The sequence below is a fragment of the Thamnophis sirtalis genome, unplaced genomic scaffold (genome assembly GCF_051295495.1).
Source record: "Thamnophis sirtalis isolate CommonGarterSnake01/CBP01778 unplaced genomic scaffold, rThaSir2_p1.2 scaffold_5, whole genome shotgun sequence".
NCBI classification, from domain to species: Eukaryota; Metazoa; Chordata; class Lepidosauria; order Squamata; family Natricidae; genus Thamnophis; species Thamnophis sirtalis.
This window is the reverse complement of record NW_028261385.1, coordinates 27,332,564-27,353,712: the sequence shown is the minus strand read 5'-3', so window position 1 is coordinate 27,353,712 and position 21,149 is coordinate 27,332,564. Positions and strand designations below refer to the sequence as shown.

General features: G+C 34.3%; 1 protein-coding gene across 5 annotated transcripts in view; it reads left to right on the top strand.

The window, feature by feature from the left end:
* Positions 1-21,149, top strand: part of ARL15 (ARF like GTPase 15) — a 157,648-nt gene that overhangs the window by 118,772 nt on the left and 17,727 nt on the right. For 2 of the 5 annotated variants that reach the window (XR_015696656.1, XM_087715491.1), the window contains one exon: positions 9,553-9,630. The exons of the other annotated variants lie outside the window; for them this stretch is intronic. Coding sequence is in view for 1 of the 2 variants with exons in the window: in XM_087715491.1 (XP_087571617.1) it covers positions 9,553-9,606 (54 nt within the window). In the remaining variant the exon portion in view is untranslated. The remainder of the gene's footprint in view (positions 1-9,552; positions 9,631-21,149) is intronic. 5 annotated transcript variants of the gene reach the window in all.

The following is a 21,149-nucleotide window of genomic DNA, read 5'->3' as shown; positions in this document are numbered from 1 at the left end:
TTTGTTTATAAAGCCTTAGGGATTACACCTGAATTTCAAGAGAGAAGTTTAAGTAATAACTAAACAAATCTGGTTTTTAGAATAGCTTTAAATATATAGTGAGATGCATTTCCCCCCGTAAAGTCACTCTGTATTACTATTTTTCTTCTAAGTATTATTAAGCAGTGGTAATAAATACTTTGAATAAAAGAGAAAAGAAAAATGCTAAAGTTTTCCCCCCTTAATAAACCACATGGAGGAAAATTTTATTTAAAAGGAAAAATTAAAACTGAAGAAGTCAGTTGTTCAGTATTTTAGTATTAGTGCTTTTGAATGTTTTTTGTTGTCATATAGGATTCTGTATCTACAAACACCCAGTTCCATAATGGATTGGAGAATGTGGTTTGTATTTCTTTCTGACAAGTTCTGTACACTCATTCTGGGTAGATTTCTATATATATATCTGCAGTGCAGGGACGTGCAGGCAGGGGAGACAGAGCCTCACCACTGTCATCATGAAAAGAAAAAAATGTAAAAGGAAAAAGGCAAGAGCTGAGGTCAGGCTGAGCTAGTTGCTGCCAGAGTCACCATGGATGACTCTGCTTAGTGCTTAACTTTTTAAAAAAGCCTTAAATTGGAACTGAGCATGCCTGGCTGTGAAATTCTGGGAGTTGAAGTTCACAAGTCTAAAAAAATTGCTGCCTCACCAGCCATAAACCTCACCACACGTCACTGCTGCAGTGCATTCAGAAAGTATTCAGACTCCTTTCACTTTTATCGATTTTGTTATGCTATAGATTAGTTTGTTTATTTGAAATTTGTTGAAATTCATTTTTTTCTTATTAAGCTACATATCCCATAATGACAAAGTGAAAACGGAATTTTAAAAATGCATGTACATTTATTAAAAAGAAAAATAAAGTGAAATATCACATTGGCAATGTACATCTATCTATATCTATACATCTCTATATCCCTATATCTATATAATTTATATCTATATCGTGTATGTGAAAGACAGTATTTTTCTATGATGTTCCATTTCTTACTGAACAGCCTCCCTTAATTCTCTCTTGATATTTACCATTCGGATAGCTTGAAAAATGAAATTTTTTGTAGGGCCTTTGAATGTTAATTATCACCATATTAAAATAGTAGTTGTTCTTTATTAAGTTGTTGTAATTTTATTATTGTACATTATTTGTAGACAAACTACCTTGTATATCGTAAATGTTCTAACTGCTATATCCTAAAAATGTCCCAACGCCCTTTATCCTAAAAATCCTAATTTCTTCTTTACTCTTCCCTGTCTTTTTATTTTTATAATTTTAACTTTTTAAATTTGTTTTAATGATTGAATTAGGTGATTGTTAGCTTGTGTTTTGGTTGTGTACACTGACCAACGTAAGATGCACTTAAAATGGACAGCTATATAAATTCAATAAATAAAATAAACAATGAAAACCACTGTTGCAAATATTTTAATTTAAAAATTTGCAATCAAATTTTCAATGCAATCTGTTTTAGTTAGACAAAATACAGGGGCTATGTCTTCAAGAGCATAGTTATTCTATTAATAATCTTCCTATCATTATATGCTGCAAAATTTATTCATATACTGTATCTAGTTCAAATAGGATTCGGTATAATTAGCCTTATTCTTATCAAATGACAAAGAATTACAAAGACATATTATTGCAAAAATATAAAGCACATTTGGTTGTTTAATTCAGTGCATCATTATTTTTAAGTGGAAATGTTTAGCATGCAGACTTTACTACCAAAAATGGGCTGTTTCTAAACATTTTTCCCCACTTCCCTGCTAGGCATGGAAAATAGATATTTCCTCTTCCTTTCCGTCAGAACAACTACTGAGAAACCATCTTCCTTTTTCTAGAATTGTCTTCAAAATTTCTGCAATCATTGTCACCATAAAGGAGACCATTTTTTGCTTTCTTCTCTTTCCCAGCCAGTCTATTAAGATAGTTGACTTCCCACTGATTTAAGTAGGGTAGGAATAAAAAAAACCTGGAGAAAATCTCTTAGATTTTCTTAGAGCTAAGGCTCACCAGTGAGGTGAACCTTTTGAGCTCTGTATGTCAAATATGTGAACAATGTCTAACTTGACTCTGCTGGCTTTGTACTCTCATCCCCAAACAAAAGAAAAAACAATTCTTTACATATTCATTTCTTTAAAACAATGCGGTCCAATCATGTGTGATGCTATGCATTATATAAAGAAATCTCAAATAATTACAAAAATGAAATATGAGTAAATCAAACTCATGTTCTATGTTCTCTACTTCCTCTGAAAATCACATGAGAACAGGGCATGCTTTTGAGTATAGCTGTTGGTGAATGTTGGTGAATGCTGGCATGTCACCCAAAACATCATGGATTGGGGGGAAGAGGAGTGTATCGTAGGTGTGCAATCACTGGCCTAGGCATTGCTACCTTGTTTTCCCCAAAATAAGACCTCCCCGGATAATTAGCCCAATCAAGCTTTTGAGCGCATGTACTAAAATAAGCCCTCCCCTGAAAATAAGGCCAAGAGCGTATGTCAGGGGTCAAAAGCAAATAAGACCCTGTCTTATTTTTGGGGAAACCCAGTATGCCTACTGGTATACTAGGTAACTTTATAAAAGAACTCACACTCTTTATGATTGAAGAGGTGGATTGTTCATACACTACATTAATAAAAACTTGGAAATGTGGGTGCTACTGAAGTATTAAAGGGAAATTGGCAGGGAGAGATGTAAGTTAGTCTACAGTGTAGAGCAGATTTCTACTGAGTTTTCTAGGAAGGCAATGGAAACTTATATTGGGTTTTGGGACTGTATATGAATCTCTCATCGCTTAGTAGGAACAAGTTAACATAATCTGCTTTGACATCATACAGAAAAAATCATTTTTAATTGATCATATCTAGACATTGTAGGAGGAGAGTTGTTTTAGTCTACTATGGCAAAAATCTAGAGGAATCTGGGGAATAAAAGGAATAAAAGACCCCTTTTATTTATTTATTAGATTTTTATTCCACCTTCCAGGTAACAAAGTTTGTGCAATTTTAATTAGAAAAAAAATTGCTGGACTCCCAATTTTCAGATCACATCTAATGCATAGGTGCAAATTCCTATAAGCTGGAAATGTTGTATTAGTAAGTGTAAAGGTGTCCTCAAACAGGCAGAATATCAGGTAGTTGTACAGAATTGCATTTAAAAAATCTATTCAATTTTTTAAAAAATATTATTTTACCTACCTTTATAGTAAGAGACCTGAAAATATAATATGCCGTAAAATATAACACGCCATGGATATAGATACAGTTATTTATATCATTTCTAAATAGCTTTTGGTGCACCACTGTAACATTTCTGGCTTACATTTTGGATTCATATATAATTCCTTTGGAACGCTACCTAGAGAGTCCCATTGTATTTTGATAAACTTTCAATCTCATTCTGGAGAATGTGATCCAATATAAATTGAAAATCAATGTTTTCGAAGAGGCGAGGCAGGGATGTTTCCCTTGGCTTAAATTAGTTTATGTGTTCTACTGGGTCAGTGCTGTAAGTAATAACAACCAAAGGGTTTTCTCTCCCCCCCCCCCCCAACAACCTTTTTTGAGGAACATTTTGCTTAAGTTAGTTACACATTGCTCCACAAACACCAGGTTAGACTTTACGGTTTGTTTAGCTCTGAAGTGATGAGAGGGTTGGAGGATTGGAGGGAGGTTTAGTAAAGGGAACTTTGGAATGTAAATACATGTAGGACTTGTCTGCTTTTGTTTAGCACCTCCTTAAACTAAGACAGAAAAATCGAATCAATAGCACTGTGGTGAAATACCTACATGTTTGAGTTAAAATTTGTGGATGTTTGAAATCCTATTTGGATCCTTTTCCCAGATCTCGGGGCATTCATATTCACTCAGCAGGAAACTTCATGGAGATACACTTTTGAGTAGAAAGTCTTTGGCGGTGCCTTTTTCTTAACTTGTGCCTTTTCTTCTTTTGAAGAAAGTAATGGCTTAAGTCTGACTGAAGAACAATCTCTCTCTTTCTCTCTCTCTGTCTCTTTTTCTTTTTTGTATGTTCTTATAAGACTTTACTTATGGTTCATGGGTTTTTACCCACCATCTATGTTGAGAGTACTTTAGATTTTAAACAGTATATCCTACTGCAGATACAGAGAATTAAAGACATAATGACATATTGCTCAAAGAACACAAAAGCTGACAAATTATAAAGCAAAAAGTTAAAATGTACCATAAGGGTTTTTTTTTATAGAAAAAATACATTTTTGCAACTTAAATTGATCTGAAATACATAGAAAAAGAAGTAATTATCAATGAGTCTAAATAGTAATATTAACCTTATTATTTATCATTAAGAGATATTGGGTAACAGCATTATGCCCTTCAAGGTCTGTATAAGTTAAAAACGAAGAATTAGATATATAAATTTAATGTGCAATAATGATCCTGAATAAGTGTCCAGTAACTGGCATCTCCTTTTGTCCCTGAGCAACCCATATGATGGGAAGACATTAGCCTTTACAAATGATTAGGCTTAAAATAAATTGGGTCTAAAGCAAATGCAAGCCTCTTAACTTCTTTCTGCTCATTTGTTTTAGTTGGACATTTTGATTTGCCATTTGATTTGCCTAATTTTAATTTACAAAGGAAAAGCTGATTTTCTTTCACTGTGTTACTTTCATACCAGAGATAGGACAGAACAGATATTTATTTGCAGGACTTCAGGTTTATCTGATATATCATGTCACTGATATAAAATTTAAGAATATTTGTCAAAACAATTGAATAATATGATAAAAAAGACCCTCTATAGTCTGCCTTTCAAACTTCTTATCGTACTCTTTTAGATACCTTTTAGTTAAAAAAAAAACCTTTGGTATAAATATTCATGATATACAGAATGAGAATATTGTATTTAAAATAGTCTTGTTTGATAATGTTTCTTGGGTATATAAAAGTATAATTTTAGAGACACATCTTTTTTTGTGTGTTTTTGATTTACAGTAACTTATAAAATTAACTGCTGGTTGGATATAGTGAATTAGTGAAAAAGGCAATCGTGAAGATTTGTCTTTAATTTTATGTATAAATGAAAACGTCTTCTTATTGTTCTGATATCTCTTCACCATAAGTCATATTAAAAATAAAATTTCCATTAAAAATTGATGATAAAACATTTTCTTTCACTGTTACTAGAGAACAAAATAAACCATTTGGTTTGAAGCAGCAGCAAAACAACTGTTATTTATTGCCTGAACTGAAGTATCAGATCTGTGATTTTAGGGATTAAACCCATGTAGTATTGACTTTTACTATAACATGGATGAGAAATATTTTTTAACCAATAGCAAAGTTTTTGTAGCATCCCGAAATTAATGCGCGGATCAGGAATGACTATATACCATGTTTTTATGCTTTGCAATCTAGTTTTATGCATGTTAGCAAGTTATTGATACAAGGAAGCTTTGACACAAATCAGGACGCTGGAGAATCTCCAGAGATAGAAGATTCTCATCTTCTACATGTGAATTTTAAAAAAACGAGAGTACTAATTTGGCTGAATAAGAGCCATTAAACTCATTACACAGTAGCCGTGCATATATTGGCACTTTCAGGCTAGCACAAAGTTCTTTTTTCAGGTTCTTCAACCTTGCAGATAAGCTGCAACTTTTTTAAGAATTGGGGTAGTGAACTCCGTAAGGCACAGGCAGACTGATAACTTTTGTAGCTTCCAGAGAAAGTAACTTGTACTTTAATTTTTCAGCAATACTAATAACAGTTGATGGCAGATTCAGTTTGTCAAGCATGCACAAAATTATTACCCTTGTTTGATAGTGAAATAATCTTTACCATGCATTTTCCATCCTGTAAATCCATAGTGGATTTAGATGAACGTAAGCACTTCTCAAGGAATTGGAGCATTTTCAACATAAAGAAAATGGGATTTTCTCATGGGCTAGAAGTGGCTTAGGAATGAGCTTAGTTTGATAGCATTTTAACTGTATTCATAAAATAAAGAATACAGAACAAATAATGCAGTTTCATTGGTAATCAGTTTTTCATAGAGTCTTAATTAACAATAAGTAGTGGCAATGACATTTCAAGCAAAAAATCAAATAGTTTAGAGTTGAATTATTCACACTTGTACTTTAGAAATAGAATCAGCAAGAAAACGCATTGTCCTGTATTCAAACTATACTAGCTGATTACAGGGGTCAGGTTTTAGAGGCTGATCAGCAAGTATAATATATGCATCAGCAAAAATCAATTATCTAGAAAGGCAGTTACCAAAACAAATTATAGTTCAAAGTATAAGGAAAGTTAGTGTTGACACTGATTCTCCAGAGTAGATCTGCATCTTGATTTTGACTTGGGCATGGACCATGCCCATGTTTTGTATGAAAAGCTCTGAATAGATTTGAGTCAGAACTTTTCATTCAGAAAACATCATGGTCCATACTCAAGTAAAAATCAGGATGCAGTTCAACTCTGGAGGATCTCCTGGCTCCTGATTAGATGAGTATCATTTGGCACCATCATGGCACCATTTCTCCAAGGCTTTCTCTGCCTTACCATTATTTGACTTTCAACCTGCCATTGTTTTCATAAACTTGAGGGCATACAACTTTACCAGGTCGTTAAGAACAAAGAATTGGGTGGGAATTGGTTCTGCCAGGAGTTCTGCGATGGGATTTCACTGAGCAAGAATCTCTTATATAAATGCATAGATGAGGATTGTTCCAGGCAATTCATGACATATGCAAACTGTTTGTATAGCCTGTATTATTATGAAATTTACAACTGCTGACAATGATAAACATTATACAGTTTTATTCTAAGCTGCTTGAAGAATATTTCGCAATTTTTGTCTACTCAATAAAGAATTTTTGAGACAGCAGAGCAAATGCAGAATGCTTTCCAACAATTATATTTACTTTTTGTGACATCCAACTTATAAGGAAATATGAACTCTTAACAAGATTACCACAGTTTGCCAAAATGAAAAAGAATCTTTTTAAATTTAAGAATGAATATTGTTTTCGACAACCATAAGTGCTAGCTGAAGTTAACCTTTATGTATCCATGAAAGTAGACTTTTGCCCGCTAAATCTTACAGTAGGAGTTTTTTTTTAAAAGATGGCTACATTAACATTTCAACACTTTTTGGAGGGAGGTGTTTTACCATTGGTCTTGATTTTTATTTGATAATTTGATTTAATTTAGAGAATGTATAGGTAGCATAGAGTCAAGTTTAGCAAAATACTCTACTTGTGCTATGCATTAGATTTTCCAGTTTTCTAATCACCATTATTATTTGGATTCACTACCCTACAATTATAAATAACTTGTACAATAAGCATAACATTTGTCAGGATCCCTAAGACTTAATTAGTAATTTAACGTACTCTCTTAAAACACCTTTGATAATAAAATCTTTCTTACAATTGTGACGTAACTTGTGTTGATTGGCACTTTTTGATAAAATTGCGTAGGTATCCATTTTGTTGGAAAATGTTGTATAGGCAGTCTATTTTCCTATTCTGGTGTACTGGGTTGCTGCAGTACATTTTTTCTCATCTAAATAATATTCTTACACATCTCCTTTTGTGGGAAGTTGTGTTGTTAACTGTGGTAATAGAGCACTTGGTTGTTTTTTGGGTTGTTTTTTGATAGACTTGCATTTCCAATTTGTCCTTGTTTCCCCTGGTGAGGCACTTATCCAGAAAAGCTAGTTTGGTGTTGTTTTCTTCTTCCCTTATGAATTTATATCTTTGAAGATGTTGATTGTTTCAAGTGTCTTCTCTAAAGTTGTTCCTTTTTTATTATGACAAAAATGTCATCTGCATTTTGGATGGCATCTACATTCCGGATCCATACATTTGTATGTGTGGGAGTATTGTCTCTGTTCTGAGTCTTGAGAATAGTGATCTCGTGGGTGGTTCCTCTATCTGTTTTTTTTTTGTTTATTTATGATAATTTATAAAAAATTACATATTTTGAAATATGTAATATTTCAAAATATGTAATAATTAAAGCTGTCTTTCTATATTATTGGAGCTATCAATACATATTACTTGAAATATTCTACAAGCAAGGAAAATATTCTACCAATAAGAACAATGTAGTCATGTATCTCATTCTTTCATGTGTTTCTGCAAATGCTTAGAACAGATTAATTATTCATGATGCTTTTCTGAATTCTAAACCTTCTACCTCTTGTTTGCCATTCTCTATTAATGACTGGCAGAATGGAGAAAAGCTGAACTCCTTAGGGCATAAAGTAATAGCTTTGAACCTTACATAAGGCTGCTGTATTAGTTGGCACTCAGGTTTTTCAGAAAACATCTAGTTCCTGCTTGAGTTTCAGAATAACTTAATAAAAAGCACTCAAAATTGTTTTTTTTTGCATTAATACACCTGCTTGTATTTAATTTCAATGATGTGATAACTCTATTTTTTGTTTTATTCTTTCTTAAGTTGTGTCACTTTCCCAGGTATTGCTCAGTTGTTTTCAAATGTTGTATAATTAGAAATATATTCTATGGCATTGGTTAAATACAAAATTGTACCTTCTTAATATAATGCAATTTCAAGAAATAAAACTTGTAACATAGAAAGCTTTCAATCAGCTAAAATATTACTGATGTGAATAACAATTTTAATAAGTTTTTATCTTTCCTTGAGGGAGTTTTCCATTGTTTGGGCATCATACAAAAAGATCCCTATTGACAGTTTGGTACTCCTACATAAATAAGAGTCCATAATGTTTAAGAACTCATCCAGAATCTGCCCCTAATACTACTGATACTAGTATATTCTTCTCAGTTAGTTTGAATTATACTTATAATGCTGTTATGTTCCTGCCATCGGAAATACATTATATTGCCAAAAGTATTCGCTCACTGCCTTTACCCGCATATGAACTTACTGTAAGTGACATCCCATTCCTAATCCATAGGGTTCAATATGACATTGATCCATCCTTTGCAGCTATAACAGCTCCAAGTCTTCTGGGAAGGCTGTCCACAAGGTTTAGGAGTGTGTTTATGGGAATTTTTGACCATTCTTCCAGAAGCGCATTTTTGAGGTCACACACTGATGTTGGATGAGTTTACATGGCCTACCACTTCATGGCCGAGTTGCTGTCATTCCCAAACACTTCCACGTTCTTATAATACAGCTGACAGTTGACTGTGGAATATTTAGGAGCAAGGAAATTTCATGACTGGATTTGTTGCACAGGTTCCATGCTAAAATTCCATGCACAGGTTCCATGCTAAAATTCACGGAGCTCCTGCGAGGACCCATTCTTTCACAAATGTTTGTAAAAACAGTCTGCATGACTTGATTTTATACACCTGTGGCCATGGAAGTGATTGGAACACCTGATTCTGATTATTTTGATGGGTGAGTGAATACTTTTGGCAATATAGTGTAGCTTCCAAAGTAAATTCTACCAGAAAATGTCATTAAAGGTGTAGTAGAAAATTAACTCTGTATAGTCCATCTCTTTCTTTCTCTTTCTCTCTCTCTTTTAGCCTTTCTTCCTGTTTAAACAGATTTTCCATCTACAAATCCTGCTTGAACATTGAAGAAGATTCAGATCTTCATAAAAGGTCGGTGGGCAGGAAATTACGACTTTCTCCTATTGGCTAGATTCTTTGTCAGTTGTTCTCCGTTTATAATTTTCCTTCAAGGCATATTTAGCATGACACAATTTATCTGCCTTTATAAATGATGCATGAGTTACCATAAATACTGTTTTCATATGATAAACCACACAGATTCAAAAATGTTTTAAAGGGAATCCATAACGTCCACTAATTTTCTCTATTCAGGTTGGCCTACTCTGCACAGTTAATAAATTAACTAACTTAAGGTGCTAGAATAGCTTTAATCCCTTGTGATAATTTCAGAGCTGAAAACACTCTGAAGAAGAGAAAAATCCATCTAGGAATCACTTATTGACATGTTCGTGCCTTTAAGCATAGTTGAAATGTTTGCAAGTGGTTTGCACATGCCTGCTTCCATCCCAGTTAAGATTTCTGTCTTGGAATCATTGGCAATTCAATACAATTAAATGTATATCACCTGATGTTGCAGCCCTATTAGTTTGATCTCTAGGCTAGAGTGATCACTGTAGTGAGGAGTCATTATATAAAAAAGCAATATTTCCAGATTGGAATGAATGACTAATAAAGTGACAAGTAAAGAAAATGACTGGGTAAGCAGAAAGAGCAGCTGTCTCATGACAACTGCAACAGGTAATATCATTGATTGAGTCATTGACACAAAGTTTTGTAAATAAAGGTGTCATGCTCCCGCTAGGTTGGTAAAAAGAGATGAGAATACCTAGCAGTTTACCCATCTTCTCTTTGCTTCAAAGAAATTACTGATAAAAACTAAGTTTAAGCAGGTAATTTATCCTTAGCTTTAAATTGTGCTGCACGAAGGGCACAGTGTCCCCTGCATATTTTAGGAAAATAATTCTCAGAATTTCTACCCAGCATAACAATTTAGAAAGTTGAAGTCCTAAAACATCTGGAAGAGATGTTGGAAAAAGTGATGTACTATAATAATTATACAACATGATAATTTATCTCAGTATCTCATTTTATTTCCAGACATAGGAATCCTTTCTGACTTTTTTCCTGTTTTTGCAATAGACATTAGGTCCAACCTTTTAAGTGATAGTCTTCATGAATCAATATTGTTGCGCCTCCTATTTAAATGGAGAAAATACACACACACACAAACACACACACACACACAGAGAGAGAGAGAGAGAGAGAGAGAGAGAGAGAGAGAGAGAGAGAGAGAGAGAGAGAGAGAGAGAGAGAGAGAGAGATTATTAATTCAATGCCTAATGGAATGTCTTAGTACTTGGACAATCATTAATTTAAAACATTGTTATTACTTTGCCCATTGTGTAACTCTTTGCTCAGTGGCCTTCCCATGAAAAAGTTTGTCTTGTTACGAAATATTAAGTTTTCCACAAATATTTTAAAATATTTTTTTAAATAGGTTTATCTGAGGATATTGCATCAGTATGGTCAGAAAGCAACATTCCTACATGACAACCCAATGTTATTATGTACACTATCTGCATTATACTATCATTTTCCAAAGTCAACAGTAAACTCTATGAATTAAATAACTATCTACCATTGCCACTTGGAGGATTTCATATTTCTGTCAAGGTGGTTTAATGTTTCAAGCTATTTTCCCTTTCCACTAGAAAGCATGAAATTCCATGAAATTGTTGTAAGAAACCATATTTTTAAACTTGAAATAAAAGTTTTTGATACTTGTTTTTATGAAGCCTTGGAGAATAGTGTGCAGAGATGGACCAGTTATTTTGAAATATGTATTATTTCTCCAAAGTTTGCAGACTTTTTCCTGGAAATTAAAAAACAGAATGTTAAAAAGAAAGAGGAACCTTTTTAATGATTTGAGTACAAGAAAACTTGTACAAAAACTAATACAACTCAGTTTCTAAAATGTTTGAAAGTGTAATGTTGTGTGAATGACTTCCCATACACATGTATTCACATGTATTCACGATGTAGATGTGAACTGGGATGTCTTCACCAATTTTTGAATGTTACTAGGCATATGGCATGACACAAAGTATAACTAAATATGTCAGTAATAGATTATAAATTAATTTGTTTGTTGATATTACCTCTATAGTGGTACTGTGATATTTGACAATTGGTTCTGGGAGGTGCGACCAGTACCAAAAATGATTAGTACCAAATATTTTTCCCCCATAGGGAATAATTTAAATAAAATCAATGCACTCCCAAACTAAACATAATCCACATTTAAAGCAATATGTAAAAAGCTAGGGTTACTTTACATGTGAAATAAAGCTAAAAATCAATAAATATTTAGATTAAATTAAATAAAAACTTTACTTTATCTGTACTTGTGAGAACAAAAGTGCAAAAATAAACAAAATGATAAGACTGTAAAGGGTTGTGCACAGGGCAAGAACTACCCTGTTACTAATGTGTGACCCTTTGTTTCGGCTAGAAAGGGTAGCGAATCACGAGGCAACCGACACCAACAAGTTGTACCTTGTGCATCGAGTACCAAACAAACAATGAGTACTAGGACAAATTTTCTCGTCAAAATGCATCAAGTACCAAATTCGATGAATTTCAAAAGCAGTCTAATACTGAGATGTTTTCATCCATCTTGTACAGCAAGATTTGGCAGTATTTCAAGCATCAACCTGCAAATAGATTCTGATGTTGGGAACAGCATATTCAATTCATTGGATGAAAAATGACTTTTTCCCAAATGTTTTTATTAATGTCACAAGGCTTCTCACCGTCATGTAAATCTTTCTGTAATAGTTAATGTGAACTTTCCAACTTAGGACAATATTTTTGTCACTTTATATTGTGAAATATCTGGAGGCATAAAGACTTATGAACTGGATATGAGACAGAATTTTCAATACTACCCAGGCAGGGGTTAATATGTACAACAATTGTACATGTAATTGTAGAGAAGGATAGGAAGTGGGAGAATGGAAACTTGTAAACAATTCAAGTTGATGGCAACTTGGATTACTTATGTATGCAGAATAATGCCTAGTAGAGATCTATGTTAAGCAGTAGAGACATTCTTCTGTTATTATGGGCTTATTATCCACATTAGTTTAATTTCTTGTTCCAAGATATCAGATTTCCCGTTGCTTCAGTTTCGATAGTTCCGCCAACTGGACTTTGGTATTACTTATATGCTTGTGCCAAATCTTTGCAGACACGAACGTAGAAAAACAAACACTTTCACAGATAATTAGAATATCTATAATTGGGTAAATGTTTATCTTTTCTGTATCCTTAAAGTAACTACTATATTTGCAAAACTTATATAAGTCTGCAATGAAAATACTGATGCAGCAGAACTAATTATATGATGCCTTGTGGCTTCGGATTATGTTCAAAGAAAAAAATGCGCTCATGCTTAGGAATTAATGATATTTTATTTTCCACATATTTTTTGTAAAATTGGTCAATACATGTGTATACGGATCCCAGTTTGGAAAACAGCCTGCTTCACATTGAATTGATTCAGAGATCTCCTGATTCAAATTCTGGACCCAAATTTCAATCTCAGACTTGAAATCTGATTCATTGTTATTCCTGAAAATAAACAAATTGCTCTAGCTATTTTTTTTTTTCTGCTTCAGATATTTGGATGAAAATAGTAGGAGTCAAAGACAAAAGTTATCAGCTGAAACCTTCTAAATGTTAGATAAGTAGATGTAGTACTTTCTTTTTGGCTGGTTTAAATTTTGATTGTTTAAAATATAGAAATTATCATGATGGAATTGAATGAAATGTGTAGATAACATTGCTCATTGTGGAAGGATTAGGACGTCAGGAGTCTGTATACATTTATAATTCTAAGGATATGTATATTATAATGATCTTGCTGTAGATTTCTGAGGCAATTTTTATGAAAAATATAGCAGAAATGTGGCTGTGATTATAAAAATTTGTAGAATTTCAAAGGATTAACTAAAGAATTGCTTTTCTTCTGATTACTTCAATTTGATAATCATTATTAGTTTCCTCTTTTGTGGGAGGGGAGAATAGGGGAGACAAATTGTTAACAGAATACTATTTTTATCTCCTAAAATTGGAATATTGAGTTTCTTGCTTGCCAAGATAAAGTTGCTATACACTTGAGAAGGGTTTATGTACATAGTACACATAGCATAATACAATGCTTCCTTGCTTTTAGTTTCTCTGTCCCCCCCCCCTTTTTAAGTTGTAAGCCACCCTGAGTCCCCCTAGGGAAAAGGGCGGCATATAAATAAACTTTAAATAAAATAAAATAAATAAAATAAATTTTCAACATGACCTGACTTTTTTTCTAAATTGAGCTCAATTTATTGCACAGTAATTCTAATGAGTATGTTTGTGTTTTTCTGGTTTATGATTAATTAAATGCTGGATTTAGTGCTTAAATTCTTTGGACTGATTAGGAATTCCCTTTAGATTTATTTTTGGCTTTTGTTTCTTGACTCTGGGCAGGAGTTATCTGGTTAATTGTTATCTGCTAAACAATGATAGCTTCATTTTTATTAGCCTTTCAAAAGTATAGGTGAAATGGCTCATTGGAATTTTTTATTTGTAGATAATAAGTATTTAGCGTAATGTTTGCAAAGTCTAAGGCTATTGTAATATTTATGTAAAGCTTTATCTCATCACAGGAAGTTGATTTAGTCATAATTATCGACTGTATCTACCGCTGGGTCTCCACTGGCCCTTGGATGGGTGTGATAGTATATTGTTCTGATTTCCATGTATTTGCACTGTCAATGAATGGTCTCTTTACTTTTTCATGAGCAGAGCACCATTATTTAAGGAAATCTTGCTATTTCTTTGGATCTAAAAACTAAAATGATTCTAATTTATTTATTGCATTACTGAACATTCGTATATACTGTCATGCGGGGCTTCTTGAATCAACAGATATATATTACTGTTCTATCTTCTCTGGCTTGTAGCAATGTGAAAGCAAATTGTGGCTCTGTTTTCGTAAAGAAAGGAGGTCTGTCAAGGATCCTGGTTCTGAGTTATGAGAGTCTTAAATATCAAAAAATAGTATTGCACCTTATTCAACTGAGGTGTAACGTGTGATACTTCAAATATTCTCCTCAACAATTTCCAGACCAAGGGCAACAGTAACCCAATATAGAATACATTCCTATAATCTAGAAATAGTATATACTTGTAGATCTAACCTATTGAATTCAATGCTTTTAATGTGGTAGTGTAGTTTAAAAGTGATGTGATATTTTATTTTTAAAAAAATATATCCTAAATCTATGAAATCTTGGGCATGGTAACATAACAAACTCATAACTTTAAAAAATTAAATCAATAATTTATTTGTCTCTTGTTGTATTTAAAATATTATCTTTCTTCAATTGTGTTTTAATTAGGGTCAACTCAAAAAGCTCCACTTTCCAGATAAGTTGGTAATTTTTTGGCACTTTCTCTTTCTCTCTTTCTGTAATTACACAAAAACATGAGTCAAATGTATTATAAATTTCCCTCAGAGAACAACATTTTTTCCAGCTGTTTGGATGGTTTGTCTAAAACCTTAATAGATATCTCTTCTCTAAATTTTCTTTGGGGCTCAAACTTGGATTTGCACAGTGTTTCTTAATGTCTTTTTTATTTTTCCTTACAGTTCCTCACTCTTATAGAACATAAAAATGAACCGCAGAAAGATTTTACGATTTGTATTCATTAACAAATAAACCTTTCATCTGTCTTTCATTTTAAACAGTCTTTTTAGAACAAACATCTTTTAAACTCGTCCCAAGCCAATTCTGAATGTTATTTATGTAATAACAACTTTGAAATATGATTGTGAATAGATTTAAACTTGTTTTGATCAGTTTTAGCTTTACCAAACAACATAAAAGGTTTTTTAAAAACCCTTGAGTTTCTATTTTGAATCTAGTTTTGGCCAGCAAAGAGGTTATAATTTATGAGGAAGAATGCATTTGCAATAATTCCAATTAATACTTCTATTTTCTCTGGCACTTGCCTGAGCACCTAGTTGTAACAGCTTTAAACATTGGCAAGCAGCGTAGTATGTAGTCTAAAGTTTCCTAGAAACATTTGTATACACTCTTTATTAAATCTTAATTGACTCTGTAGAAGCAATCTTCAGTCATTAGATTCATTTTGAGCTAGTCATTCATTATTCCTGGAAAAATACCTAATGTTGTTTTGAGTTTGTACATCAGAGGAAAGGGGGGGGGGATCTAATATATTTATAAAGCTGTCAGACTTGGAAGATATTCTCTTTACATGAAAGAAAATTCCTCTTTACAACTAATTGTGCTTATATAGTTGGATAATATACTGACAATTGTTCTGGAAAACATACATAACAAATGGATGAAGCAAGAACATTGGTAGCAGTAACAAAGAACTCATTTTCAAGGTTTGGAGCTGGATGCTTTTTTTTTTCCTCAAGAAGGTAGAAGCTCCCCAGGTTTACCTTCACGTTTTTGGAGTATAATGTGAACAAACGGAAATAAGCAACAATAGGACTGGCACTAATGTAGATTTAAGGGTTCACCGACAAAACCGCGAAGCCCTTTTCCGCGCCGACATAACCGCGGAGGGCAAATCCGCGCCTTCCGAAGCGCTCAGCAAAATGCTTTTACAAGCATTCAAAAGCTAACCCTAATCCTAAACATAACGCTAACCCTGAACCTAACCCTAACCCTAACCCTTACCTTAACTTAAATCAGCTTTCTGTCGCCGTGCTGTTGTAAAGCGCCCTTTTGTCGCCGCACTGTTGTCGCCGCGCTGTTGTCAGTGCGGTGATGACATCACGGTTTTAGCAACGCGGTGTTGTCAGCGCGCTTTTGTCATGCGCGCTTTTGTCGGGTCACAGATTTAAGGACAATTGACAACTTGTCTTGCCATTCAAGTAGCTACTAAGGGATTTGACCCTCCAACTTTACCTGCAACAAATGCTGGGGAAACATCAGTTCCTTGGAGTGAAGCTTGTCATGGTATAAAGAAGAGGATTATAAATCAGCAGTAGCAGCATGTTGTGTTCATTTTCTAAACCTGGATGTTGATAAATTTTGAAACTTAGAACAGAAACACTAAATAAATTGTATTTTTTTTTACATATGTGCTAACTATGAATCTTGATTTGCCATACATAAACCAATGAAATGTTATTAGAGGCCTCAGTTTACCAACTCAAGTTCTTTTTCTGGCAGCTGAATAATGTGTAGAGCTGGAACTAAAATAAATTGACTTACTTCAGTGGGCCTCTTTATTTGTGACAGTGTGCAAGAGTTAGAACTTGAGCCAGAAAGCTCTGTCCAGTGATGAATTGTTGCCTGTATGTCTACATAAGCTTCAGTCATACAGAGTTATTTTAATTCTTCTTTTATCCCCTTGAGATTCCTCTTCTATTTTGCTCCTAACCTCATTGTTTAATTGAGACGGGTTTCACTTTTCTCCCATCCTGCTCTTCAGAACCAATGCTTCAGAGATAGAAGACATTTCATGTTTTTGAGTACCAGGAGTTTCAAAATTAAAATATAGTGCTTTCCCAAAGTAGGGCAGAAAAGTCTTCTGCAGGAGATAGAGCACAAAAAATGTTCTTCAAGGTTTGGATGGGAATAATTTGCAGCTGTCTTGCCTTTCTGCATAGGGAATTTCCTCTTTAATGTGGGGTGAAATTATTATTATTTTTTCTCCTCTCATTCTCACAGGTGTTCTGATCTTTGCCTGAAGATCTGGCTCCTTTGTGGAGTATATTATGTATTATTACTATTCCACGTTTGCCTCTATGAAATACTTGCCAAGGTGTTAACAAGTGAAGAGATTGCCAAGGTGTTAACTCTTCTTTTGCTAACTTAGTGCAGGAGTGAGACTATAGCAGTTCTGTAAGTTTATATATAATAAATTAATACATAAAAAATTGAGCAAGTTTACCCCTCTTTAAACCTGTCTGCTGCTTTGTTAGTGACATAAAATCTATTATTTCACAAGTATATAAGTAAGACCGAAAATAGTTTGGCCATCTAATGAGAAGGAAGGACTCACTGAAGAAGAGCCTAATGCTGGGAAAGATTGAGGGCAAAAGAAGGAGGGGATGACAGAGAATGAGGTAGCTGGATGGAGTCACTGAAGCAGTAGGACAGGAAGGCCTGGAGAAGCATTGTCCATGGGGTTGCGGTGGGTCAGACACGACTTCACAAGTAACACCAAGAAAGACTGAAAAGTGCTTTTCCAAAAGGCAACTGGACTTTCTTGGTTTTTATTATTTTGCTTCTCCTTTAAGAAGCTTCTTCAATTGGCTTTTGGAAAAAGCACATTTGGAACAACCATGATTTGCATGATTGATAATCTCCATAGACATATATACCATATTTTGTATAAAACGCGCCTTTTTCCTCAAAAAAGAGGCTGAAAATCTTATACACCGAATGCAGCATTTTTTTGCCTCCTGAAGTCCTGCCCCCTTCACCAAAATGGCCATGAATACCCTTATGGAGGCCCGTTTTTGCTCGTCCCCCCCCCTGACAGGAGCACTCTGCAAGTTATTCCCCCAAGGCTATTCATGCCCTTGGGGGGGGGGCTTTTTGGGAGGTTTGCAGAGTCCAAAAACCTTTTTTCCCCTTTCCGAAAGTTCTTTAACTGATTGATGAGAATTACATTGATCAAGTGCTGTGCCAGCAGAAACACCTACCTATCTACTGTATTTCTCTCTATCTCTATTTCTCTCTCTCTATCCCTCTCCCACCTACCTACCTACCTACACATACTCTCCCTCTCACTACCTACCTACTGTATTTCTCTCTCTCTCTCTCTCTCTCTCTTTCACTACTATCTACTCTGTCTCTCTCCCTCCCTACCTACTATATTTCTTTCTTTCTCTATCCCTTTATCTACCTACCTACCTAAATTCTCTCTCTCTCCCTACTATATTTCTCTCTCTCTCTATTTCTATATCCCTCTACCTACCTACCTACCTACCTCTCTCTCTCCCTACCTACCTCCTGTATTTCTCTCACTCTCTATCCCTTTATCTACCTATCTACCTAACTGCTCTCTCTCTCTCCCTACCTATCTACTGTATTTCTCTTTATTTCTCTCTCTATCCCTCTGTCTACCAACCTACCTATTCTCTCTCTTCCTACCTATCTGCTGTATTTCTCTCTCTCTCTATTTCTCTCTCTCTATCCCTCTACCTACCTACCGACTCTCTTTGTCTCTCTCTCCCTTTATCTACCTGTCTCTCTCCCTACCAATCTACTGTATTTCTCTCTCTCTCTCTTTCTCTCTCTCTCTCTCTCTCCCCTCTACCTACCAACTTACCTGCTCCCTCCCTCCCTGCCTCCCTATCTACAGTAATTTCTCTCTCTCTCTCTCTTTCTATTTCTCTCTCCCTCTCTCTCTCTCTATCCCTCTATCTACCTACATATATTTTTTTTAAAAATTGCCTCTTCAAAACCTTGGTGCGTCTTATACTCCGGTGCATCTTATACTCCAAAAAGTACGATAAGTAAGAATTAAATTCTACCTCTAACTGCTTTTCTAGTATCAGTTATAAGCACTGTTTTAGAATTTCTTGCTATATCTTTTTAAAAAAAATCAGGACAGGGCTTTTCGGTCTTTGGGCTAATTTCATACAGAGTTTGACCAACTCTTTATGATAGATGTTACCACTATTTTCAGGTTTGGGTCCTTTTCTCCTTGAGTTCTTCCAGCACACAGCTCCCATAGAAATTGTAGAAATGGGCAGAAGAAGAAAAAAAGAATGCTTAACTATCCATATGGTATTTTCTCTCATTATTCTAAAGTGCAGGGCAGTGGCTTAGCAGTGAAAGATAGGAATGGTTTCACATATTATACTGTTACATTACAACATCTATGGTTCATGGGACAAAGTATTTTAAACATGGGGTTGCCTAAATCAGTTGCAGTTGTAGATAATGTTTTTTTTCCGATTTTAATTTCTTTCTTAGAAGAAAAGTATAAACGTTCTCAAGTTCAAATAGGATATCAGTTGTGATAAAGTAGCATTTGAAAGTTTGTTTCATAGCAATAGCAATAGCAATAGCAGTTAGACTTATATACCGCTTCATAGGGCTTTCAGCCCTCTCTAAGCGGTTTACAGTCAGCATATTGCCCCCCAACAACAATCCGGGTCCTCATTTTACCCACCTCGGAAGGATGGAAGGCTGAGTCAACCCTGAGCCGGTGAGATTTGAACAGCCGAACTGCAGAACTGCAGTCAGCTGAAGTGGCCTGCAGTGCTGCATTTAACCACTGCGCCACCTCAGCTCATAGCATTCAGTGTTCAGTGATATCTACAGCATTAGCAGAGATGAAAAACAACTTTTGTTTGGGCATTTTCTTACATTTCTGTTCTTACTTTTCCCATAATTCAATGTAATTCCAAATTCCAGAACCGCACTTTAATAGGGCTTTGTTTTTGGAAAAATAAATTAGAACATATCTCCTCCAATGCTATAATGAATGACATTAATATATCTCAGTTTAGAACATGGTTTTGTAAAATATAATAGGATTAAAATTATAATGTGAAAGTCAACAATTTATCTGTTCACAGAATCTGTCTGGCATGAACACCTTTAGCCAAGCCAGTATCTGTTGGCCCTCTTTTTCCTTCTTCAATCATATTGTATGCAGTCAACTTATAATGTATAACAATACTTATATATATATATGTTAAGATGGTCGAATATTATTTATGAAGTTTAAAAGGTTATTCTAAAAGCCCTCAAAAACTCCACAGTATTTGATGTAGCAGTGTCTGTTGTCATGGTAACACCAAGATGCTTATTTCAAATTGTAAAATCAATGCTTTTTTTTAACAGAACTTATATCTTGAAATGATCTTTCCTATCTCGCCATTGTTCCTAACATTTTGCAATTGGTGTTAATATATTCTGTGCAGAAATCAAATATCAGAGTTGGAAGGGACCTTGAAGGTCTTCTAGTCCAACCCCTTGCTCAATCAGGACACCCTATACCATTCCAGACAAGTGGCTGTCTAGTCTCCTCTTAAAAGTCTCCAGCGATGGAGCATCCACAACTTATTAAGAATAGAATCATGCTCCCACATAAACTGATTAAATACACTGTATGTCACTTTTAAAATGCCCAACAAGGGTTGAAAACATGTTAAATAAAGAAGAAAGAAATCTTAAAAATACAAATAATAAAAAGTAAGTTGATACTAGCTTCCATCAAAACATAACAACAACAAATCCTTAAAAACATTCTGAATGTAAATGGCAGGGTGTATTTACAATTGAGAGTGTCAAAGAAAGAGAGCCAGGTTTTTTGGTGTGTTTTGCACATATTGTAAAAAAAAATGAGGAATTCCTTTTACTTTGAGAGTTAGATTTTATTCTAAGGTTTTTGGGGAATTTTGTATTATTTGCCCTCTCATTTTCTTTCAGCATTTGAAGAATAAAATATCACAACTATAAAAGAGAATGCTTACTTAGCTCACATTCATTGCAGTTGTTTACTATTGCAGTTGTTTACTGTTCCTGAGCTATTTCTAGGAAATTGTATTGAAGTGCGAA